Raw genomic sequence first — 27,183 nt, 5'->3', positions numbered from 1 at the left:
AAAAACCACTCAAAATCGATCCGCTCATAAATGCCCAAAACTGATACTTTAAAAAATGCTCATAACCGCTACCCCAAAACTCCTAAGCAGGCCCTAAGAGAAAATAGGTCTTTGAACTTGTAGTTATAGAATTTTTGGAGTCTTGGATGAATTAGGGTTGAGTTGGGCCAAGAAAAGAGTCCAAAAATATGAAAAACCCTTCTCCCACATAGGCGGCACCACGCCACTGTAGTGGCACTGTAATGCCGTAAATGTTGCTATTTTCAATAAGGTATCATTCTGTTTCGGGTGAAAATTCAGCTTGCATGTCCTTTAGTATTTTTATCATAACTTTTTTTTCCGATGTCTGATTCAAGATACGTTAGAAAGATAACTCAAAGTTGCTTCTTATATCATTCTCCAATTTTATCATTTGCTATGTCAAAAATGGGCTAAAAATCCGGAATATAACTTTTTCGTTTGGAAATCAATGTTTGATCATACTTTGATTATATGTCATCCATTTAACTTCTTTCTTCATCCAATTGACATCTTGCACTCTTAGATCTTCACCAACTTTTTAGTTTTACACTTTAGTCCACGAACTTTTGATCTCTTACGATTTAGCCAATTTTGCCAACTTTTTCTTATTCTCTTCAATTTCATCAACCTATGCCACAACATCAAAACACAAATTAAAACATTTTAAAACACTCTTAAGGGTAACAAAATAATGAATTAAGTAGCATAAATATCATGAATGTGGAGCACTCATCAAATACCCTCAAACATAATATTTTGCTTATCCTCGAGCAAACACCAAACTAAAGAAAATCACTAACAAACACACAAACAAATAAATACAGATAAAATCACTTAAAACAAATTATGCTAGATATCTTACCTTCATAGCTCAGGATTGAAAACATAACATCAATTTCATGAATCACTTTAAGGTTATAATGCAAAAGCTAAATTCTCACCTGTTTAATACAAAACGGGTATGTTTGTGTGTGTGTGTGTGTGTGTGGAGAATCAAGTGCAACGTTGTACAATAATAAGTTGATCCAATTTTTCGACCCTTAAAGTCAAGTGTTTCCTTACTTCTCTTGTGGGATTCACATACTCCCAAACTTGTTTTCTTTTCAGTTTTCGAGGTGTAGTCTAAAGTTAATTTTCAATACTAATTTCTTACACCACTCAAGTTTGGTTAGAGTTTACTAATTGCAGTTCAACATATAGACAAATGAGGTTTCTCCTTTTTTTTAACTGCTTCAACCTCCAAGAATCAACCAAGATACTAACCCCTTGTCAAAAACCCAATCCTCTAAAACAAGTGTTTGGGGCTTAATCAAGACATGTGGTACGTCTTCTGTTTTATGCACCTACTTTTTCAGATATATGTACTCTTTTTTTATATTTAATCTTATGTATGAGCGTCTCTCCGTTAAACTTTTTAAATGACCCCTATAGTGAGCTTTAGGTCGATGACTTTAGGGCATTAGGTTTTAAATCTTTGCAGGCTTAATTACTCGAGTCATAAAGACTACGAAGAGATGTTGCACAATGATATTATTATAGTTGCCCTCATTGTGATTTTTTAAGATAGCTTTACAACGAGGCAGCTTTTGTCCTTTTTATGCAGTGATTAGTGTAATGCCCCTTATTAAACACTCATTCTCGAAAATCGACCTCTAACTTAAGGTTTTCACCCAATTTTCATCATACAAAAGTTAGCACACACAGAATTCACATTTATTTCCAAGTTTCCTTACAACAACTCAACCATCCAAACATCCTAAATTTGGTTTAAGGATATAATATCATTTAATGGCTATTTGGATTTAGTATCTAAGTTCTCTATTTCAACCTGTAAACATGGTTCAACCTATTCATGTACAATGCTACAATCAACTCACATTCATAAATATTTTCCATTTCACATAAATAAGCAAAAATATTGACTAAAGCACATAACTTATCCACAATTCATAAACCAACACATATTCTCAATTATATATATCAATTCCAGTAAGGCTATCTAACTCGTACAAGCATGCAAAACACAATTATTTTTTTCTAAAAATGCACACAAATCACACAAAATAAATAAAAAAATATAGGCAATTAGACAATTTATATTTCATCCCTCCAAATTTAAACTAAACATTGTCCCCAATGTAAAATTAAAGGAAAAGGAGGAGAACTTCTGTGAATTGTCTGAATTGCCTATGACATTTTGGTGCTTATGATGTTGGATTTGATTGATGCTTCTTCTTTCTTCTCTCCCAAACTTGAGATTTATCCCGTTTTCTCCTTGTCAATGTTGGTTTGAGTGTTTCGTGAGTCATGTTCCTGAAAAATGAAATTTTAGATATTAAATGCATGGAACAAGGGTTACTTAGCTCAAACATTTAATAACCAACTTAATTACTTTGAAATTTATTTATATGTATGATGGTTTGTGAGAGAAAATGTGGTTATAGGAGTTGAAGGAAGTTAATGTTTTTAATTGCAAATGGAAGTGGCGGTTGGCAGCTTAAATTGAGATTAAATCAATGAAAATGAGATTTAAATGATAATGTAAGTGGAATTTTGAGTATATAAATTGTGGATTTGTGAAATCAACGTGCAAGTTAACTTTCCAAATGAAAATGGTAGTTTTTTGATAGTTAACAAAATGGGAGTCAAATTACAAGGTACGTGGGGATGGTTATGGTGGGATGCCTAGTACTGGAGAAAAAGAAAAAGGTTGAGGGATAACAAAGGCTAAATTTGGGATTGATTAGCACTATGAAATAAGTCATCTAATCTTAATTTTAAGGATTTAACACAGGCGGTAATTAATGTAGAATGTGTCGCCACAATAACGCAACCAACCAAATTAAGAAACTTGTTATTTAAATTAGAATTTGACACCTTACAACAATATTAAGACAAGTAAGTGTGACATTACTATCATGGCCAAAAATAATTAATTTGTAGTCTTAGGAAGTGACGGAGCGACGTAGTAGTATAACCAAATCATTTTCGAGTTCTACAAGAATATTTCTTTTAAAACGAAACATAAGATTTTTCTCATTCTCTACACTACGAGCCGTCTCTTCGAACACAACTTTAACTTCTTATAAATAGGCCCCATGCTACAGAATTCGTATCATTCTTAAACCTTATATTCAATATTTTCCAAATATTTCTGCATCAAAATTTCTTGTTATTTAGAGAGTACATAACATATTTTTCGACTTAGTCGTTGTCTTTTGAAGTGTTTGAACAACAAGAAGGCCATTGTATATTGGGAGACGATTGCCAACCTACCGTAAGGACCTGGGCGGGACAAATTCATATTAAAAGAGATAGAATCGAACTCTAGCGACGGTCTACCATATTCATTCTGCATTCTTAATTTCTATAGTTTGTTTTATTATTTCAAGTAAGTTGTTTACTTTGTTTTTAGTTCAGAATATAGCTTATATCTTTACTATTTACCTAACAATTTTAAGACGAATTTTTACATACAACCTATATTTTGGACTTCTTATTATAAATCTATGTAAACAAATAAGTTACTTACGATTCATTTATTTCTCTTATCTATTGATTGTTAAACTTTTGTTTTCATAAAAGAAATGGGACTAGCCCTGGTTCCCGCAAATGGTACAACTACTATCGTTCCACCAATGGCTATTTTGCTTCAATCAACTCCAATACCCCATGGAAAGAAACTAGAGAAATTCAATGGTATGAATTTCTAGAAACGACAATAGAAAATATTATTCTATCTCACAACTTTAAACTTAGCAGGTTTCTTTTAGAAGATCTTCCTACAGTATAAGCATAAGGGAATAATGGGGAGTCAATCATCACTTTGGATGCATGAAAACACTAAATGAAAACCCCCTTCTTAGAATCGTATATGAACTTTAATCTTATATAGCTTAAAGAAAAACACCCTAATACTAGCGAAATTCACTATCGGGCAAGTTTCAATTCGCATGAAAAGCATAATGATCTGGGTGAAGAAAACCTATTGTTAGTTGTTAAGGAATACAAAAGAAAGGAATAAAAAAGGTCGATGGACAAAGCTCCATATAAACTATCTACTTGAGACTGTCCTTTGGCATGCAGGTCCCATTTTCTAGTTGAACGAAGAGTGCAAATCAATCTAATTTATTTTTCGATCAAAAGTACTATGTGTTTTTCCTTGGAGATGGAAAATTCACCCATCGGATTATATCAACTTACAAATTCTGCCCGAGTTAGTTGAAAGAATAAAATTGGCTGATAATATCACTCGGACTTCTTGTGTAAGAATGACATTATAAACGAGCTACAATACAAACACTATACGGTGTTTAGAGTGCTAAGAAATTGACAAAAGAACTTTGAAAATTCTTGGAGAAAAAGAACAAAAAGAAGATGCTGGCAAAAAGCTAGACAGATTATCTGAAGGATACAAGAAATGAACTTGTTTGCTATTATATCTTAATGTAACAATGTTGGAAATCCTAGAGAATGGTAGGTTGATACTGGTGCTTCTCACCATATTTTTGCTGACAAAGCGATGTTATCTAATTATAAAGAAATCAACGAAGAACAATTGTTTATTGAAATTTCGCAAGTTCTAAGGTTGAAGGATAATGGAAAGTGAATTTGAAGATGACTTTCGCAAAAATCTTGTATTCGGGTCTTTACCTTGTAAAAATGGTTTTAAGCTGGTCCTTGTATTTGACAAATTGTACTCACTAAGAATGATTCGTATGTAAAGAAAGGTTACCTTTGTGATGGAATGCTCTCAAAAGGAATGTTCTTACTATTATATCAAAATAAAACAATAAAAACTCTAGTTCTGCTTATATGCTTGAGTCTTCTTGTTTGTGGTATAATTAATTAGGACATGCGAAATTTAAATATGGGCGTAAGTTAAAGAACTTAAGTTTATTAACTATTTTAGAATTTGATCCTAATTTTGAACACGAAATTTTTGTTGAGGCAAAGTTAGTCATAACTTTGGTTCAACTGTCACAAGAATTATTCATAAAACAACACATTATTCACCTCATTATGACGATGTTGCTAAATACAATAATTAAACTTTTAAGGAGACAATGAATGCTATGCTTATAAGTTCAGGCTTGCCCTAGAAATAAGATACCACAAAAGAAAAAAGGATAAAACTCTTTATGACTAATAGAAAGGACATAAACCTACCTATAAAAACTTGAAAGTGTGGGTGTGTTTGGCAAAGAATGAAGTAAGCCTAAACAGATTAAAATTAGGCCTGGAAAAATTGATTGCATGTTTATTGAATATGATAAATAATAGTAGTGTATATCAGTTCATTATTCAAATATCAGACATTTCTAAGATACATGAAGTTACTATCATTGAATCTAGGAATGCTGCATTTTCAAATATGTCTTTCCATGCAAAGATAAGAAAGAAATAAGTTCAAATAAACGAACTAATGGTAGAACCTAAGTGATGAAGAACCTAGATGCAGTAAATGCCCAGAACACCTACATCCTTTGGTCTAGAATTTCTAACTTATATTGTAAAAAATGTTCCTAAAAATTTAATAAGGTAACATCTACTCTAGAGGCACCGTATTGAAAAGAAGCTATCAAGATGGAATCCGTTATGCAAAATTGCACTTGGGAGTTAGTTGATCTCCCACCGAGAAACAAGCCTCTAGGTTGTAAATGGATTTTTGAGAAGAAGTTAAAACCTGATTGATCTATTAATAAATATAAGAATAGGTTGGTTGCAAAATGATATAAACAAGAGGAAGGCCTTGATTTCCTCAATATATACTCACTAGTGCTAAGAATTACTTCAATTAGAGTTCTAATTGAAATTGTTGTATTACACAATCTTGAGATCCATCAAATGGACTTTAAAGAGACATTTTTGAATGGTGAGTTAGAAAAAGAAATATCTACGGTACAACCTGAAGGGCTTATTTCTCCGAGATAGGAGAATAAGATGTATAAACTCATTAAAACCCTATATGGATTAAAACAAACCTTAAAGCAATGGCACCAGAAATTTGACAAAACAATGTAGTCAATCGATTTTAAAATTAACAAGTGTCATAAATGTGTATATATAAAATCCACACCTAGAGCCTATGTAATTGCATGTCTATATATTGACGACATGTTAATTATATGCAGCTCATGATATTATCATGAGTACTAAGAAATGTTGAAGACATATTTTGACACGAAGAATATGGGTGTTGCGGATATCATATTAGGGACTAAAATCTCTAAGATATCTAATTAACTTATTCTATCCCAATCTCTTTACGTTGAGACTATTCTTAAAAGTATATGATGAAAGTCCAATAAAAACCTCAATTGACTCGAGTCCACACTTAGTTAAGAACAAAAGTGAGTTGGTATCTCAGTTGAAGTATTTCACATGTTATAGGCAGTTTAATGTATATTATGAACTGGACTCATATAAATATAGCATGTGCTATAAACGAATTGAGTAGATTCACTAGTAATCCAAATATCTTTATGTTGAGACTATACTTAAAAATATATGATGAAAGTCCAATCAAAACTTCAATTGACTCAAGTCTATAGTTAATTAAGAACAAAGGTAAGTTGGTATCCTAGTTGAAGTATTCACAGGTTATAGGCAGTTTAATGTATATTATGAACTAGACTCATATGGATATAGCATGTGCTATAAACAAATTGAGTAGATTCACTAGTAATCCAAGCAATGACCATTGAAAGGCATTACATAGGGTTTTTAAATAAGTTATACTTTAAATTTTGGAAGGATGCTGTTATACGAATTGGATATCAGATACGAAGAATTCTAAGTCTACTAGTGATTATGTTTTTATTATTCCTGGTGTAGCAATGTCTTAGAAGTCATCAAAACAAACATGTATAACTCGATCAACAATGAAATTAGAGTTTATAGCTTTAGATAAAATTGGAGAAGCAGAATGATTTCGTAATTTTTTAGAGGACATTCCATGTTTGCCTAAACATGTGCTTGCTATTGGTATGCATTGTGATAGTTAGTCGGCATGTATAATTTTAAGTCTAGATATATACATCGTAGACACAATACTATTAAGTAGTTGATCTCAAATGGTATTATTTTCATTGATATGTAAAATAAAAAGAGAATCTTGAGAATCTACTTACAAAAGATTTGGCCAAAGATCAGGTTTACTATCTGTCAAAGGAAATGAACTTAAAGCCTACTATGTAGGAGTCATAATGGTAACCCAATATTGTTGACTGGAGATCCCAATATCTTGGTTCAATAGGACAACTATGTTATGAAGATTCTATGAAGCCCTTGGGAGTTATCTTCTATGTATTCCTATGATTAAAAAAAAAAGTATTTCTATCGAATGTACGATTTTAAATTCCACTTTTAATGATCCCTATAACTTGGATAAATCAAGTGGAATATGGCATAATACACATCACCTATGTAAGTGTGAAGTTGGGCCACTTTTATGAAAATTTGTAAGATTGGAATTCTCTAAAACATTTATGAAACCAAAAGTTGTTCAGGATTAAAATGGACACAACCATAAGAACCAAAAGTGTTAGGAAAGATATCGTGTGAGTACTATTGTCTTGGTTTACACTAACGATTGAATAATCTATAACATCATGTTTGCTGATTAGCCAAGTAAATTTGATATTATTTTACTAAGACAAGGTCAAAGTCAAAAGTTACCTCTCCTATTGGAATAGTTTTCGGTCTATGGCATTTGCATTATCATTTTTATTTTCTTGTAATTTCCATTCACTTAAGAGATTGCTGGAAATGGGTTTAAAATTAGGTTGATTTTTAATCATTTTTGACCAAATAGTAGGATAGATTTCGTTAATCAATTCATGTGGATGAATGGTCAATTGCGTCCTACTCCATGAATAGATGATTGGGGTATATTTGAATTCGTAAAACCATTTTGGAAAGAATAAGAAAATAATCCTTAAACTAAGGATGTTGAACTGGAGAAATTAGAATATGAAAGGAACAATGTTTAAACTTTGTTCTACTTGGGAAAAAGGACCCAGTGACTTGTTTATTATGGGGTGTTTGACAGGTATTTTTATGTAAAAATGCATTTTAGAATAGTAAATTGATGTGAAATGTGTGGTTGAGAAATAAGGAAAAATTTTTGATTTACGTGTAATATTATTTTAATAAAAAATGTGTGGTTCAAAAGAAGAGAGGGAAAAATGCATTTTGAAAAAAAATGGCTACCAAACGGGGCCTTAATCTCATCCTCAAGACATGGATCTGGGCCCCAAAGGTTACCATGTGTACGGGTCATGAGTCATGGGTCATAGTTAGATGGGCTTGGATATGGGCCTTAACCTATATATTCTTTTTTTATAAATAAATGATTTATTTATTTATTAGTTAATTAATTCTTTAGATGATTAATTAAATTTTTGAAAATTCCAATTGATGCTTGAGTAGAATCGAGGTGTGGGACGAGTGCCTGTTGAAAACTCGAGTGATTTTTCTATGTAAAAGATATGGCGCTTGAGCAGGTTTTCTAGGAAAAATTATGTATGTTCAAGCAAGGTATTATCTGTGAGTTGTGTCACTTTGAACACAACATTTGACTTCTTACAGGTAGGGCCATGTTCTGCATAATTCATATCATTCATAAACATTATATTCTCAAAATTTCTTTTTATTTAGAGAGTACATAACATATTTAGAGAGTTCATCATTCTTGTTATTTGAACTGCTTCCACAACAAGAAAAAGGTCATTGTATCTTGGAAGACAATTGCTAACATACCGTAAGCACCAGGACATAACAAATCCGTCTTAAAAAGATAAAGTCGAAAACTAGCGTCGGTTTACCATATTCATCTTGCATATTTTATTTCTGTGGTTTGTTTTATTATTTCAAGTAAGTAGTTTACTTTTTTTTTTATTTTAGAATATAGATTATATTTTCATTCTACTATTTACGCAACATATAGAACTGCTTATGTCCATTATAGACAATCTACTCACAGTATATTGTGTGTTATTGCTAAGCATTGAGCCATTATATAACTAGAAAAATGAGTAAGGTGCTTACAAGGTAAATCCAATTTATTAATAAAGACAAAATATGTAGAGAGTTTTACAGCTGACATTACCGTGGATATAACTCACTCATTGTAGCATCATTTATCGACAAACAAGCAGAATTAGATGACCAACTGTTTGATGATTTTTTGGTCTGTGATGGTGTTGATTTGAGGTCTTGAAGAAGCGGAATTTTTGGATCTAAGTTACTAGACACAAAAAATGCAGGTTGTGAAGGTATTGGTAGAGTTATAGAAAAGCTAGTGAGCATAAGAACTATTGATGTCATTGTAGGTCTGTCAGCTGCATCTTGCTGAACACATAATAAACCAATTTGAATGCATCGGATAATGTCTTGCAAGGATCGTGAAGAAGTTCTCAACGCGGAATCTATTACATTTTCTGCTGTTCCTTCGTGCCAATTTTTCCAAGCCTGCGAGAATTTGACATTTTTAACAATATAATATTCAAAATTAACGTTGCCTTCTTCAAAAAGATGAAAAAGACTTATTTTTACTTACACAACTTAGGAGGCCGTCCACATTCTCCCCATTTTGGAAGCTATTAACTTTTTGACCACTTATGACTTCCAGAACTAGGACGCCAAAGCTGAAGACATCTGATTTGCTAGAGAATTGTCCATGAAATGCGTACTCAGGTGCCATATATCCACTGCAATGGTGAGTTTGAAGGTCTATAGTCAGTTAACAATTTATGGATATATACAGATATGTTTAATAAGATACATGAATTGTCAACAGTACTTCTTTATTGCTTTTCATGCATAACAATAATCCTATGAGACCAAGCATTTTTGAAGAAATCTTACTATGTTCCTACTATCCTACTAGTACTGCAATGAGTTTGGTCTTGGACGCACAATCTCGCCATGCCAAAATCTGATATTTTGGGATTAATCTTTCCATCTAACAAGATATTGCCAGCTTTAAGATCACGATGTATGATCTTGAGTCGAGAGTCTTCGTGTAGATAAAGAACTCCCTTAGCAATGCCCCTTATGATTTCATAGCGTCTATCCCAATCCAAATTTGGACGCTTGATTGGATCTACAAGTTCAAATAGGTAGATGATGTTGTGAGGAATCAAAGACGACAATTATTCTTAAAATGACTAGCAATTACATGTATAAGCAATTTGTTGTAAAAAAAAAATAGGATTTACTTCAAATGGAATGTTACCAAATAAGAAATGGTCAAGACTTCCATTCTCGACAAATTCATTTACAAGAAGTCGCTCGCTTCCTTTTAGAGAGAAACCTAAGAGCCTTACTAGATTCACGTGTTGAAGACTCGCCACTAACATGACCTCATTCTTAAATTCAAGATCACCTTGCCTTGAATTCATAGACAATCTTTTCACAGCTATTTCTTGCCCACTGACAAGTATTCCCTGAAATTAAAAATTTAACGAGTAAAATATTATTAAATATCCTCATCAATGTATGATTTGGATAAATGCCAATACTCTAAACTAATATTTGAGTTACTTTATTACATAGCAATGTTCTACTCATATATATTGTAAAAATCCTTTAATAATTACGTACCTTGTAAACAATGCCAAATCCACCTTGTCCAAGCACGTTAGCATCAGAGAAATTATCTGTTGCAGCTCTAATTGTATCGAATTCATAGTTCAGGGATTCAACAGTACTAATTTCATTGTGAGCTTGAAACGTATAAAAGGAAATTTTAGGTGAAACAAAACTAGATAAAGATTTATGTACGTATAGGAGTAGATATATCTAAAGAATATTGAGCTTACTTTCAACTTTTTCCATCAGTTTTTGATTTTGTCTAAACCTTAGGAAGATACCAATGCAAAGAGCAACTATTAGACCCACAACAATTGGAACAATAATAATAATGATAGTTCGAGTTGTATTTTCATTCTTTCCTGCAATATCAGAAGAAAATCGCGTCAATATATCTTTAAGATTATTGCTTTGAATTTTTATGTTAGTTTGATCAAATCTAAAAATTTTCTAGGAATGGTTTGGAAGGATTAAATAGTGTAATGAACAACTTTTTAAATTTTTTTCTTCTTTAATATTATTCAATAGTGTCCAAACATGCTATTAATGTCATTTGATAATTAGATTACAAGACTGTTCTTAACTATATGGTGATGAGTATATAGAAGTAGCATCTCTTATATAAGGATTCTGCTATTTGTATATAAAAATGATACATAAGAGATTACATAAAATGATGTGGAGAGGAAAGATTGGATGAAAAAGTTGTTTGTATTTTAAACTGACAAATGATAGAGTGTCATGTGATATTATGTAATCCTTTATGTAAACATTTATGTACATGTAACAAGATTACGCCAAAATGGAAGTCAAAAGTATTTTCTCACCTTGTGGTGCCGGCCGTGGTGGTGTGGGTAGTGACATTGGTGGTGGTGGTGGCGGCGGCGGCGGCAGAGAAGAATCATTATAAAACAAATAGGTTTCATAGCGAAGAAGGCAGCTGGGGCAATATACTCCGAATCCTTGTTTCCCATTACAACATCGTGGTATAATCTCAGCAACCTGGATTAAGCAATCACTACAATCATCTGAGCTTAAATCAGGAGTGCACTGTACTAGTCCATAAAGTGTCAAACCATCGGGAGCAGCACTCTTGGTAGCTGCAAACTTCTTGGAAGCGCCACCGTAAACGGCCTGTCTGCGGAGATTATCCAACAATGTTCTCAAATCCCTGTTGAACTCTTCCCGACTGGGGGAATCGAATACTACATACCACTCATGGCGTGGGTCAGTTGCAAGTTGTCCAAATATTGACTCATTGGAGTAGCGTACCATGCATTGATCAGCCCGTACCCAAATGATCGCTTGTTTTTGGTTAGGACAGAACTGTAAGAGGGAATTCGTAGCATTATTGATACAACTACGACATGTATCAAGCTGATGGTCTCCTCTACAGAGTCCCATTGCATGTACTCTATCGGAATTTTCTCCATATGAGGCACTGTAAAATCCATTGACATCAATTAAAGAAGAGATAGAGAGGAGGAGGTTATCGAGATTTCTCTTGTACGGGCTATTACTCGTGTAATTACCATTGTTGAGACACCAATGACGGGATTTAACCGTAGATAGAAAGTTTGTCAGATTTAGGAAAATGATCAAAGCAAGCCGTATCCAAGAACTCATAACTGCAGTTTGTATTCGTGTCTAACATGGAAAGAATATAAATAGAACTAGAATTGCTATGCTTTAGTATCAAGAAACTGTTGACTTATAAGAATCAATTTTCGATGGTCAACCAATTTTTTCCTTCATAAAGACATATAGAATATGTCGAAAAAGTTGATAAGTGACAGTGTGGAAAAGTCGATGCATACGTGAATACAACGACAACAAAATAAACATTATTTTTAAATAATAAAAAATTAGGTATACGGATTATTTTATGTTTGTGTAATTATCTTAGGCTTCCATCAAGTCAATATGTAGATTGATTATTATTTTTGAGAAAAAACCGTCTATAAATCATATGATTTGTTTGATCTTTAGAAATATTCCGAATTGCTTGTTTGATTTTATTTTATTTTTTGGGGCTTTGATTCTATTTTCAGCCCTTGTTTAGCTACTATTTACAAATTGTTCATAATTGATAAAATTACTTTTTATTCAAATATATATTATGAAATATACAAGTACTATCATTTATTTCTATCTATTTATAATTTAAATAATCTATAAACAAGAGCTGTGCTATGTGTACATGATGGACCAAACATGCGCAATCTTAATATTTATCTTAAAGGCCAACATTAATAAGTTGTCTTAATCAAATACTTATATTTTTTTTTTCCGGGACCTTAATTACAATACATACTGAGAAATTAAAAAAGTATTCATGAAATAATCTAAATCATAATTACGCTTAGGTTTGATTCCTACCGAAATTCATTAAATTAAAATGTGTATCATTTATTCATGTCTCGTAGTTGATCCAATTATTTAATAAACATGTGAATTAAATAGTGATAGAGAGTACTGAATTTGTTTCAAAAAAAAATTTTCTACATACTTATTTTTAACCACACATTCACATAATAAAATATTCTATACGTAAACTAAAACTTGTTCCTACTCTTTTACCAAACATTCTTTAAAAATCACTATTCAAAACTCCATTTTCTACAAATAATGATTGTCAAACTGGGGCTAAGTACTCCGAGAGTACTAAAAATTCTCCCCTTTAATAAATTATTTTAATTGTGAACATGTGCATATATTCCTAATCTTTTAGTATTTAAGTCAAATCTTAAGGAGATTGTACCCTGCCAACGTCTTTGCCACGGTAGTTTTCAACGTCAGTGATAAATTAGCCATTATTTTCCGGTATTTTTTATCTTCAACAATTGGCGAGGACTTAGATAATGTGCAGGAAAAGAAGAGGAAAGGGCTTCTTATTTTCCCATACTGACCATTTCAAATATATTTTTCTTCTTTTATCACCAAGTGAAATCTTAATTAGATTGTACCCTCGCCAACGTCTTCGCCACGGTAGTCAACGTCAGTGATAAATTAGCCATTATTTTCCAGTCTAAAGATTGACTTTTTATCTTCAACAATTGGCGAGGACTTAGATAATGTGCAGGAAAAGAAAAAGAAAGGGCATATTGACCATATCAAATATATTTTTCTTCTTTCCACACCACCAAATCGATGAGGCAAATTTATTTTTTGCAAATAACAAATTGTAAAAATCAGACTTTCGCCTAATGGATACGACGTGTGAATATGGAGAAATCATAAACAAAATTGAATAGTATTGAAATCTTTTTATGAGAGGCTAATGGGGCTAGTCCTCAAAGATTAGAAGGTAACTTATCGAGTGGAAATTTCAGACTTATTGTAACATTGGAAAGGTACTTTGAAACTTTTTTATGTTTGACAATTAATACATATACGAGGTTAGTTACCCGAGGGAACACAACAATAACTTTTTTCTCCTTTAACAAATTAATTTATTTTGATGGGAATGCCCAAGTTGTCGAAGCCAAATAGTTCAAATCGAAGCCAAAATTAATTACTTTTAACAAAGTAATAAACTTTGGACACATCAGTAACTTTTTTCTCCCTTAGTTTGATAAAAGACGCCATCCAAGTAGGAATGGCAATTGGCTTCCAGTTATCAAATGGTCAACTGTGAAAAGTATTAACTTAAACTTCAAGTAAATATTTAACTTATTAATATTAGATTTTATGCAAAAAAATCACTCATAAATAAAATATTGCTTAGAAGTAAAAAATTACATACATTATAAATTTAAAATTTCACAAAGGAACATATATGTAATCTTATTATTATAAAAAACTTTCAACGGTGATGATAAACTCTCAAGTATGGGTTGAACTCTTTTTAAAATTGCTACTAAAATCAATCAAAATTGGTCCGTTCATAAAAACTCAAAATCGATTCTTTGAAAAACACTCATAATTAGTATCCAAAACTCCCAAGCATGCCCAAATACCCTTGTTCAGAGGGGATTAAAATCGATTTTTTAGTACATTTTGACAAAAAAAGATGATGAAATATGTGATTTAAAAGTTGTGGGTCCATGAAATATGTGATTAAAATTAATTGTTGACTTTGATTTAAATTAAAATCAATGTTTTAATCATTACCAAATATGGCTAAAACTTTGTAGCCATGTTATGTGGATTTAATATAAAGATTATTGTTACGAAGTTGATCCTTTGACTTTGGCATTCTTGGCAAATTGAAATAATTGATAAAGGCTTTAATCAAGGGAGGTCATTGAGATTCTCACTCGATGTTTTGGAAATCAATCTGAGCATGGATCTGGAAGAATAAAGGATCGAAGATCAAAAAATCGAATTGAGTTGGATCGAGGTCAAACCGATTATTATAAATTAAGAAATAAATATACCAAAAAATTTGAGAAAAAAAATAATTTTTAAAATAAATCAATAACTGTAGCTAAATGACTTTACATTTAATTTTCATTATGTGCACTTCTAATCTCAACAAAATGAGACAATAGACATAGCTAAAGTTTGAATACATAAGTTATATGGCATTTTGGCATGTGTTTCAATACATAAAAGTTACTTTTCAATGTTAAAATTTAATTTTAATCACACATTTCAAAGGGAAAAAAATTTTATTTTGAGGAACAAATATTCTTATACAACTTTTCAAATCAAAATAGCGCTTCATTCTTTAAAGTAATCCCAAAAGGTTTTAAAAACTTTAAAGGCTTGAAGGATGTCCATTTGTAATATTAAGCAATCCCACATTGAAATTAGGAAGGAAAAATGTTAAAGAAATCAACTATAAGATGAACAGAATATGGTAGGGGAATAATAATTTCTAGGCCTTCAACATTTTTTACAGTAGGCTCAGAAATTTTATTTAGGGAAAAGAATAATCTAGATTTAAAAATATAATTTCAACTTTGATAAAATTTTATCTGTGTTTGTGTTAGATAAAGAAAAATATTTAAAAAGATTCTACCTTAAATCAAATAATCGTTTACACATTCCTTCCAAAAATCTGATGGCAATAACTAATAGGTAATTAAAGAGGCTAAGATCGCAATAACATATGATCACAGACATCAAACGCCATAGTTACAAATTACAAATTTTATAGGTCACAACTTATGATCGATCACAATTTATCAAATTTATTTCTTGATCACAAGTAAATTTTATATATCACAACGTATTTTACGACTACAAAATTATCAAATTAATTGATCATAAGTTATTTCACCGTCACAAATTATCAAATTAATTTAGCACAACTTATTTGTTGGTCAGGATGATGCAAATTGCATGTCATAATTATAAACCAAACCATTTAAAGCAGTTTTGAGAAAATTTTCAAATCAAACCATTTAAAGTGGTTTGGAGAAACTTCAAACCAAACCAAATCACTTCAATTTATAAACCAAACCAATCCAAACATTTTTTAGGTTTGGTTCGGCTCAAAGTCATGGTTTAACAATGAAAAAATTAATATATATTATATAAGTTAAATCATAAATACTAGTCTAAAATTTCATGTTAAAACATAAATTGTATTATTAAAAAAATTACAAATTAAAGTTATATAATTATAATTATTATAATGCAACAACATGATATAAATATTTTAAAGTCTTAGTCGATACTAATAGCGTCCATATGCAATTGTAATACACGATTAATTTTTTTCATAAATAAAAAAATATAGTACATGAATATATTGATTATAGTTAAATAATATAAAATAACTAAAAAAAGAAAATAATTAAAAAATCAAATACAATAATACCTAACTACTGTGATTTTGTGTGAATTGTCTAGAGCTTCAACATCATCCAAATATTAGCAAATTAAAGGGAGCCGGACAATTATTAGAATGAAACAACATAACTACCAATAAAAACATAGAAAAAATCACCCAAAAAATGGATAATCTGACTAGAATTTAAACAAAATATGAGAAAATTGTTAGTAGAAGGAAATGAAATGTGGAAGTTTGAATTAAAATTTAGATTTAATTGTCTATTCAATTGTAATGGAGGATCAATGAATATGGCTTAATAGTAGTTATTCAACCCTTTACCCAATTTGAGGGTTTTACATTCACGGTTTTGATGATTGGTATGTATTCAAATATGATTTAATTAATTAATTAATTGAGATGTATAATAGTCGAATTTAATTTAATTGAATTATGTCTAATATGGACGTATCTTTTTAACTGAAATGTGTTAAGTTTTAATTGGGTTAAATAAAATTTAGATTAATTTATTTTCAAACTTTTTTTTTTTTTTTGGTAAATAGTTTGACAGTTTGAAACGTTCACAAAGATTGAAACCTAAACCAAACCATTTCGAAGTAGTTTGGTTTGGTTCAAAACCAAAACATTAACGAATCCACGTGAAACCAAACCAAAGGTTTTAGAAAAATGATTTCGATTAGGTTTGGCTGTTTGGAAGCTTGGTTGTTCAGCTCTAATAATTGATCTTCATCCGCAGCACTACTGTTGGACATTTTGGTAAGTGATGCTCAAATCTCCTAGGCAATGATGAAAAACCAAGGCTCGATTATCTTCATAGGCTATAAGCCCGGGATTGAAGAATATTAAATCCACACCACAATTGATAGTAGCTCAATTATGCTGAGTATTTAGAGAAAATCAGCCCACTGGACTAGGTGCTTAATACCCAACTTTGGAGGTTATTTGAAAAGCACGTGAAAGACAGATAAGCATAATCCTTATCTTTGATAATCATTTTCAATTTTGATTGAACTCAACCTTGCGAAATTCTGGGAAAATCCTTTTCCCCTTGAGACTATAAATTGAAGACCCTCTACTTCATTTTTCACACACTAAAATATGGCTTTGCTTTGTGCATTTTCAAATTCTATCTTCTGCCTTAGTGTGCATATGTCTATGTGACTCAAAACACCTTCAAATTGGAGATACCTTTGTGGTGTCGGATCGATTTCTAAGCCGATTAAAGAAGGGGAAAATATCGTTCTTTAATTTTTAGTTTTTGGTCTTGATTTCTCTCCATTTATTTGCAAAGTCTATTCACTAACTTATTTGATTTGTTCAATTTTTAGGTGGATTTCATCAACAATTGGTATCAGAGCAAGGTGGTGGAGGAACTCCAATCAAAAATCGACTAGAAATCGGCAGAAACCAAATTCGCATTTTGTCCAGAATTCTACGTAAAAATCGGACCTGCATGTTGGATTTCTTGGCGATATAGAGGTACATTGGTGAAACGGAGATCGAGGCTGAGACGTGCAAGTAGAGGCGGTTCTAGGTGTGTGGCGTGTGACTCCGATGACGGCGTGTGACGGTGCATGCAGACGATTCCGATGACATTTTCTTCAGACAAAATCTTTATTTTGACATTTCTAATATTCGTGTGTTGTTAGTTTTCTAGTTCAAGTACTGCAGCGAACGTTGGATGATTTTGCCCTTGGTGGGTCAATGGTCAAAATTGCCATACATATTTACTGAATTACTTTAAGCTAAAATCATGCCCTAAAGCAGTAAATTCGCATCTCTCGTAGTTTACGGACTTAGACAGGTCTGCTCTAATAAATTGGCTGAAACCTTTACATTATCGCACTAGCAGATCATCGTGTGGGGTGATCATTAGGATTGGGAGTTGTCATTGCTTGGCAGCCATTGCTTGTTGATAGAAACTAGGATCATTTGTCATTCTCTATTTAATTTTCCAAGTAAAATTATTTATTTGTCGTCTAATTTGTTGAACATAGTTGCGTTATTTAATCTAGTATTATCTTAAACTTGTATCCAGACTCCTATTCTAGTTCTTCTCTTGATTTGAGAACTCGATTCTCATGAAACCCCGGGGTTCTAGAACAGCGTATTATTTGTGAAACCATATGAATCTCGTTACGCTGTGTAATCTTTGTGAGCTGTGACTTTTACATATCTGAATCTGTGTTCAGTGCATTTTTTGGTATCATGTCGACACATCACTTTGAGTTGGGTGTCTTTAATGGTAAATGAGATTTTTTAATTTGGCAACAAAAAAATGAAAGATATTCTTGTTCAACAAAAAGTCTCTAAAGCTATTTGCAACTCTTTTCCTACGAATTTGACTATTGAAGAAAAGAAAATTTGGATGAATTGGCTTATACTTCAATCATTTTACATTCGTATGATAGGGTATTAAAAAAGGTTAGTGAATTAAAATCAGCTCAGGAACTTTAGGAAAAATTGGAGGAGCTTTATGTGTCCAAATCCACTCCAAACAAACTTTTTCTGCTTGAAAATTTTTTTAGCTTTAAAATCGATTCTTCAAAAGATTTGGATGACAATTTAAATGTCTTGAATAAACTTGTGTAAGACATCACTAACTATGGTGAGAAAGTATCTGAAGAATATAAGGCAATCATTTTGTTAAATACTATCACCGACACTTATTAAATACAGAAGAGATACTTTAACACCTGAAATTGTCATAGACTCATTAAGAAGTAGAGAAATGAAAATGCAAGCTGAGAGAGTCGAGAGAAAAAGTGGTGAGGTTCATATGATGAGAGGTAGGTCTCAGTCAAGGACCGGTGATAACCAAAGTGGTAAAATCAAAGGTAAAAAATGCTATGGATGCAATAAAACTGGACATTTCATTAAAGACTGTTATGTTGAGAAAAACAAACAAAAAGAAAAGGTTCACGATAAGGCAAATGTTGTTACTTCTTCTGATGAATTCTGTGAAGTCTATGTGTTATTAAACTCTGAACCTACTGAAGTAAATCTGACTGTGAAATCACATTTACATAAATGGATACTTGATTTTGGTGCATCATTTTATGTTTCATCACAAAAAGCCTGGTTTGAAAATATGCAAGAATCTAAAAGTGTTCATGCTATTTTATGCAATAATCATGCATATAAAATTACTGGCATTGGTGATATCATGTTAAAATTCGACACTGGTTATGTGCTTAAATTACATTGAGTTAGATATATTCCTGAAATGGCTAGGAATCTTATTTCAGTAGGATCATTAGAAACTGATGATTTTACTGGTAAAATTGGAAACAACATGCTCAAAATGATTAAAGGTGCTCTTGTCACATGTAAAAATACTAAAAGAATTGGTATTCATGTGACTACTGCTGAAATTGTTAAAATTTCATCTTCTTCTATAAATTTGACCAACACAGATAACACACACAAGTGGCACAATAGATTAGCTCACATAAGTATTAAAGGATTTAAACTGCTAACTGATAAAGGTGTATTTGAAAAAGAATGTGTTTCTAATATGCCTTGTTGTGATCATTGTGTACTTAATAAACATCATAGGTCATATTTTTCATGTGGCATGCACAAAACTACTAAAGTTTTGGAATATATTCATACTGATTTATGGGAGTCTGCTACTAATCTTACAATGAGTGGTAATAGATATTTTTATATCCATAATTGATGACTATTCTCGTAGGGTGTGGATTTATCTGCTAAAAGATAAAACTGAAACCTTTAAAATTTTCAAAATATTGAAATTGCAAGTTGAAACTCAAATGTCAAAAAGATAAAATTATCTTAGAACTAAGATAATAGCCTAGAATTCTGTAATAATGATTTTGATGATTTGAGTGAAAAATGTGGGATTACTAGACATAAAATTGTTCCTTATACACCTCAACAGAATGGGGGTGGCTGAAAGTATGAATTGTACTTTACTTGACAAAGTTAGATGTATGATGTTGAGTTATGGTATTCCTAAATCTTTTTGGGGTGAAACTATTATGACTGCGTGTCATATGATTAATTTGAGATCTTCTACTGCACTAAATGGTGATACTCCACATGAAAAATGGTATGGTAAATGTACTAATTATACCGTGTTAAAAACTTTTGGCTGTGCTGCTTTCTCGCATCAAAATAAGGGAAAACTAGAACCTATAGTTAGAAAATGTGTTTTCTTAGGATACCCTGAAGGAGTTAAAGGGTATAGGCTTTGGGATAGAAGTCAAAGTGGAGTTAAGATCATCATAAGTCGTGATGTTACATTTAATGAGTTTGAAATGCCGTATCTAAAGTTGAAAAGTGACGCCTTGAGAGCAAAATAACAAGAAAACACTAGTAACGAATCTCAAATAGATTTAAGACCCTTAAGTGTTCAAATCCCCACCACCTTAGTTGAGGTGAAGCATCAAAATCCTGACTTAGAAGATAATCAGAGTGAAAATGTTGAGAGAGATGAGGTTATCGAGGAATATCAAGGAGAGCAAAACCTTTTATCTGATTACCAGTTAGCTAGAGACAGAGTTAGAAGAACACATAGGGTGCCTCAAAGGTCAAAGTCTGATTTTGAACTTGCTTATACTAGTTATGAAGAACTAGTTAATAGGGAACCAAACACGTATGAAGAAGCCTTGAGAATTGGGTGAAAGCAATGAAAGAGGAGATAAATTCCCTCGACAAGAATCAAACAAGGAAATTAGTCCCAAGATCTAAAGACAAGTCTATTATTAGGTGTAAATGGGTATTTAGAATTAAGATGGGAATTATTAAATGAAAGGCTTTAAGGTTTAAGGTTAGACTTGTGGCCAATGGTTACACACAAAAAGGATATGTTATATTATAATGAAATCTTTTCTCCAATTGTTAAGTATACCACAATTAGGACTATGCTTGCATTAGTTGAGCATTTCAATTGAAAACTTGAACAACTTGATATTAAAACTTTTTTTCTACATGGAGAACTTGACGAAAAAGATTTTTATGGATCATCCTAGAGGTTTTGAAAATAAACAAAAACTGATCATGTGTGTTTTCTTAAACGCGCTTTGTATGGTTTAAAACAATTTCCTAGACAATGGTACAAACGTTTTGATTCGTTTGTTAAAACAGTTGGTTTTAAAAAGAGTGAATTTGATCATTGCTTATACTATCAAGGTAATGCAAATAACAATAACTGTGTGCTTCTGTTGCTATACGTGGACGATATGCTTCTAATTGGTCCTAACTTGAAATTGATAAATGATGTAAAAACTACTTTGAGTAATGAATTTGATATGAAAGACCTAGGTAATGCTAAAATGATCTTAGGCATGGAAATTCAAAGAGATGGGTCTAATTCAATTTTATTTTTGCATCAGGCTCCATTTATCATGAAAATTAAAAAAAAATTTAAAAAAATTAGCATGAATGAATGTAAACCTGTTACATTACCTTTAGCTAATCATTTTATATTATCTAAAGAACAATCACCTGCTAATGAAGATGAAGAGGAATATATGAAAAAAAAATCCATATACAAATGCCATTGGTTCTGTGATATTTCTAATGGTGTGGACTAGGCCTGACTTAGCCTTTGCTACTAGTAAACTTAGCAGATATATGTCCAACCCTAGTCCCAAACATTAGGAAGCTTTGAAATGGCTGTTTAGATATTTGAAAGGCATATACAATACTGGCTTGATATATAAGTTTAGTACTAAAGGAATAAAATTGAAAGGTTTTACTGATGCTAACTATGTTGGTGATAGAGATAATAGAAAATCTACATCATCCAAAAATCCTGTCTTTCATGAATGTACTAAATATATAGATGTTAGATTACATTTCATTAGAGATATGGTTTCTCAAGAACTCGTAAAATTTGAGAAAGTCTTTTCAAAATATAATCCTGCAAATATGAGAACTAATGTACTCCCATTGGAAAAGTTTAGAAGCCATCTTGATCTTCTAAACATAGGTACAAATTTGTAAGTCTCTTTTCTTAAGCTATTTGTTATCTTATCTGACTTGCAGGTTGATTTTGCATCAAGGTGGATGTTGTTGGGCATTTTGGTAAGTGATGCCCAATCCCCTAGGCAATGATGAAAAATTAAGGCCCGATTATCTTCATAGGCTATAAGCCCGGGATTGAAGATTATTAAATCCACACCACAATTGATAGTAGCCCAATTATGTTGGGTATTTAGAGAAAATCAACTTATTGAGCTAGGTGCTCAATATCCAACTTTGGAGATAATTTGAAAAGCACGTGAAAGATAGATAAGCATAATCCTAATTTTTGATAACCATTTTCAGTTTTGATTGAACTCTATCTTTCAGTTTTGATTGAACTCAATCTTAAAAAATTCTAGGAAAATCCTTTTCCCCTTGAGACTATAAATTGGAGACCCCCTGCTTCATTTTTCACACACCAAAAAATGTCTTTGCTTTGTACATTTTCAAATTCCATCTTCTGCCTTAGTGTGCATCTGTCTATGTGACTCAAAAAGCCTTCAAATTGGAGATACCTTTACGGTGTTGGATCGATTTCTAAGCCGATTAAAGAAGAGGAAAACATCGTTCTTTAATTTTCAGTTTTTGGTCATGATTTCTCTCCATTTATTTGCAAAGTCTATTTACTAACTTAGTTGATTTGTTCAATTTGTAGGTGGATGTCATCAACAACTACCATTACCTCCAAGCAACATTTCATCCGACGCATTCTATCCCAATGCCACTCTTACTAGTACCACCACCAAAACATTATCACAACAACCCAAAATAGCAACACAAACAGGTGGTCACCCAACCCATCACCACACAACCCGAAGTAGCAATCCAAATAGGTGGTGCCCAAAATAGCTTCTAGCGAATATGGAAACAGAGGAAGAATGGGTGCCATAATCTCCAACGAAGATAGGGGTGTCAACGAAAAAAAACTGATCAAGGCAGTAGCAACATGAATCTCTCAAAGAGAGGAGGGTCAAAAGTGGTAATCACTACTAAAAATAGCTTTTTACCTACGAAAATTATCAACAAATACAATCCGTTGGTAATTAGAAACGGATTTTTCGTTGGTAACGATGATATCTCTTTACCAAAAGGATATTCCGTGCCTCATGTAATTGGTTAACATTTGGATCTTTCACCTATGAAATATCCGTAGGTGACGTGCCGAATATTGTCAATGGATGCAATTCGTTGGTAATTAGAAACGGATTATTCGTTGATAAAAATAATTCACTTTCAACTACGATAATCAGCAACAGATTTTTCATTGATAACGATGATATCTCTTTACCAACGGATATTTCGTGCCTTATATAATCGTTTAACATTTGGATCTTTCACCTACGGATATTCCGTTGGTAATTAAAAACGGATTACCCATTGATAAAAGTAATTCACTTATCCCACATCGAAAGTTCATAACAAAGTCTTAGGAGTTGCCCTCTATAAATAAATTTATGGTCCAATAAGCAGTTAAAGAATATTTTGGTCTTTTAATTCAGTTGGCTACAAGTAAAAAAAAAAAAATAATTAGAATTATTACCATGCCTCACACATATGCAACTATTTACAACATTGATTTTGACCAATTGTAATGGCAGACATTTACCAATAGAAATTCGGTTGGTATTGGTTAAGATTTTTACCAACGGAAATTTCGTTGGTAAAAGATTCACACTTCATCAACGGAAAATTCGTTGGTAAAATGTTTACTCTTTATCTATGGCAGAATCCGTTGGTAACTATCAGCGACCCTCAAATTAGCAATGGATTCGTGGTTGCAAATATTCCGTTGGTAAAGAATAATAGGAACGGATAACGAGGTTTCAAGAACAAAAATTTCATGCCTGAAGCCATGTTTTTTAGTAGTGAATGTCAACGAGGACATCAGGAAAGTAGAGAGTGCGTCTATAGTAGAGAGAGAAAGTTGTGTTAGAGAGAGAGGGGGGAACATATTTTGTAGAAAGAGAGAATTGTGATATTTGCAATTGAGGTTGGTGGGTGAGACGTAGGGACAACGTAGGAGATATATATTTTGTAGAGAGAATTCGGATATATTTGTTAATAAATGTTAAACAAATAAGTATAACCTAATTTACGAAAGATTAAACTTAAAATATGACTAATAAAATGTAAACTTTAAAAAGAAGCTTAGTTGTAATTTTCTCTTTTATTTTTTAATTAAAAATGAACCACTCAAAGTGATGAAATCAGTACTCGATCACCAAATTGCAGTTGGACCTTACTTTTGATAGTTATTAGTTTAAAGGTTTTACGTCATAATCGAACAGGTTTACTAGCCAATTTTCGATATATATTTCGTTTGAATTGATCAGATCCAATTTTGACAATGCTTTGGGATTCAATTTATGCTTATGTTGTGCTTCATGTCACGATGTGGATTATTTTTAATATCACATAAATTTCATTGTAAGGAACTTTTCAAATATTTTTCGGATCCAATAATAGAAGCTGTTTTTTAAACGAAACCACTTGTAATATAAATTAATATTATTACGATAACAATTTGTGTAGATTTGATTAAAACGCTGTAGAAAAGTCAACATTACAATAAGCATCAGGTGACGTAGCACTATAAAATAGATGGTGTTATCAGTTTTATAAAAAAAACAATTATCTCCCACTATCTATTGTAGTGTGTTATGTCACTCAAATACTTATCATAAGCTAAGCATCTATGTTTAGGAAATCAAATATATTAATTGAATAATTAAAAGATTATTTCGATGAATTCCCTTGTATTGTTCTTTCTCAAGTTATAGGACTCAATAGATTTTTGCTAGATAAAAGGGGGATTGAAATTTCTATATTTATGAGGGTGATATATGGGGCTCATCACTCTACACGTTGACTATTTAGATATTATTTATATTTAATAAATTTGGGACACCCAATTTTAAATAGAAATACACTTAGAAATTCAACATCAAAGGGCAAAACACTAGTATTTTCAAGATTATGGATTTAAAGAAGAAAATTCTTTGTGCAAGATCATATTTTTTCTTCATTAAGATTTAAAAATTCAGCCATGAATTCTATTCTTTTTAGTTTTTTATTTCATTATTATGAATAGCTAAAGTATCACTTAGGACAATGTCATCTATTTGTGCCATTTAATTTAATTTTTAAGATTCATGTAGCTTGATTTTTCATTTATTGGTATCACCTATAATTTTAACGCTTTGGATTAATTGACCATTAATTTGATGATTTGTCAATTTTTAACAAATTGAGAGACAAGTTATAGATTTAAATCATATATATAGTAAAATTTGATAATTTGAATAAAATGGTAGAGATGCATTTTCATGATTGTCGCAATCGTTAAAACGATTTTTAGAACTTGAATGCATTTGGTTAAGGCTTATTCAGAATCATATAATCATACAGACATGAGTTGAATTTACTCAACTAAATATGATCAATTTTTAACTCAAGAGAGGTCCATTTTATTAAATAAGAAGAATTTGATGATAAATCTTGAGATGTGAGTTAAAGGTGATCATTAGATAAAATTGTAAGTCATAACATTCACATTCATACCTTAAAAATTTTAATTTGAGATAATTGTATGAATTTTTATAAATTTAATATAATTAGATAATTTAGACAATTAATTAAACACTTTTCTTTTTCAGTCAATTAAGAGTTAAAAATAGTAAATTAGTAATTAAATATTAATGTTTGTGGAACGATTATTTGGACTCATAGATTTACTATATTACTTATTAGAATATCGTATACCTGATATAAAAAAATTGTAATGAAAGAATTAATTTAACTCCAATTTGATGATCATTATTTTGGTTAAAACATTGTTTTGAATGGTGATTTTCAGGAAAATATATGGTAAAAAATTAGTAAAATTTTTGAATTTACGTGTAGAATATTTTATTGTGTAAATGTATTGTTTAAAATAAGCATGTAAGAAAAAAGTTTTAGTACATAATGGTTTTCAAACGGGGTTTAAGTTATAGAAAATCAATATTTGGTCACTCCAATTAGATGAAGTGTCGAATAAACCCCTTGTCAAAATGTTGAGATGATTACGTGGCATGGAGAAAATCGTCAGTAGATTTTTTTTTTTTAACAAAGTGCATTAAGGAAAATATTTTTGCTTAAATCGACTGTAAAAATACTATACTACAAATTTTCGTGTCACATAATCAATTGTATTAACGTAACATAAATTTCTTATTTTATCGAATATATATTTATTTATCAATTGATTTAGATGGGATTTTGGAGATATTCGATGGGGTGTTAATCAAATCAAAATCATAAAATTTTAACAGCGAATTTCATTCTTTCTTTGCGTGATCTTTATTATGTTTGCGGCACCGATTAATTATTCTAAGTATTATTAAAGTGCAAAATATAGGTAGTTTTATTAACGAAACCTAAGAGGTTATCTAATTATAATTCTCGTTGAGGTATCGATAAAATTTAAGTCAAAGGAGTAATATGCACGTTGATTTGAATTTTCGAACTAAACGTCACTCTCTAAAGTATCTATTGTATACATAATGAAGTGTAAAAAACATTATAAGTCCGTGTTTGACAGCCACTAAAATAAAATAAAACAAAAATTATCAAAATTATTATTAACTACACATTCTTTGAATAAAATATTTTACATCTAAATCTAATTTTATTTTTATTTTATTTTTACTTTTTATACTTTTTAATCACATATTCTTCATAAAACAACTATTTTAAAACTTATTTTTCAAAAAGATAAAAAGAAAGAAAAAGAAAAAACTCTTTTAAATTATTGTCAAACAGGATTAACTATAAAAATCGAAAGATCA

The 27,183-nt window shown here is 31.2% G+C and overlaps 1 protein-coding gene across 1 annotated transcript; it reads right to left on the bottom strand.

Moving 5' to 3' along the window:
• Positions 1-9,080: 9,080 nt before the first annotated feature.
• On the bottom strand, positions 9,081-12,279 carry LOC111399410 (putative receptor-like protein kinase At4g00960). Its single transcript, XM_023026708.1, has 7 exons — positions 11,445-12,279; positions 10,848-10,979; positions 10,630-10,751; positions 10,262-10,472; positions 9,892-10,129; positions 9,584-9,734; positions 9,081-9,495 (listed from the first exon to the last, which is right to left on the bottom strand). The coding sequence occupies exons 1-7, from the start codon at positions 12,241-12,243 to the stop codon at positions 9,130-9,132; spliced, it is 2,019 nt and encodes a 672-aa protein (XP_022882476.1). The 5' UTR covers positions 12,244-12,279; the 3' UTR covers positions 9,081-9,129.
• Positions 12,280-27,183: the final 14,904 nt, after the last annotated feature.

This window comes from Olea europaea, chromosome 9 (assembly GCF_002742605.1).
Source record: "Olea europaea var. sylvestris chromosome 9, O_europaea_v1, whole genome shotgun sequence".
Classification (NCBI taxonomy): Eukaryota; Viridiplantae; Streptophyta; class Magnoliopsida; order Lamiales; family Oleaceae; genus Olea; species Olea europaea.
This window is presented reverse-complemented; position numbering and strand designations above follow the sequence as displayed.

Bases quoted from the DNA above. Each gene is read 5' to 3' on its own strand.
- LOC111399410 (XM_023026708.1), bottom strand. From the start codon at position 12,243: ATGAGTTCTTGGATACGGCTTGCTTTGATCATTTTCCTAAATCTGACA. The intron at 10,473-10,629 runs GTACGTAATTAT...TTTTAATTTCAG, and splicing joins GATTTGGCATTGTTTACAAG to GGAATACTTGTCAGTGGGCA. The intron at 9,496-9,583 runs GTAAGTAAAAAT...AAATTCTCGCAG, and splicing joins TGGACGGCCTCCTAAGTTGT to GCTTGGAAAAATTGGCACGA.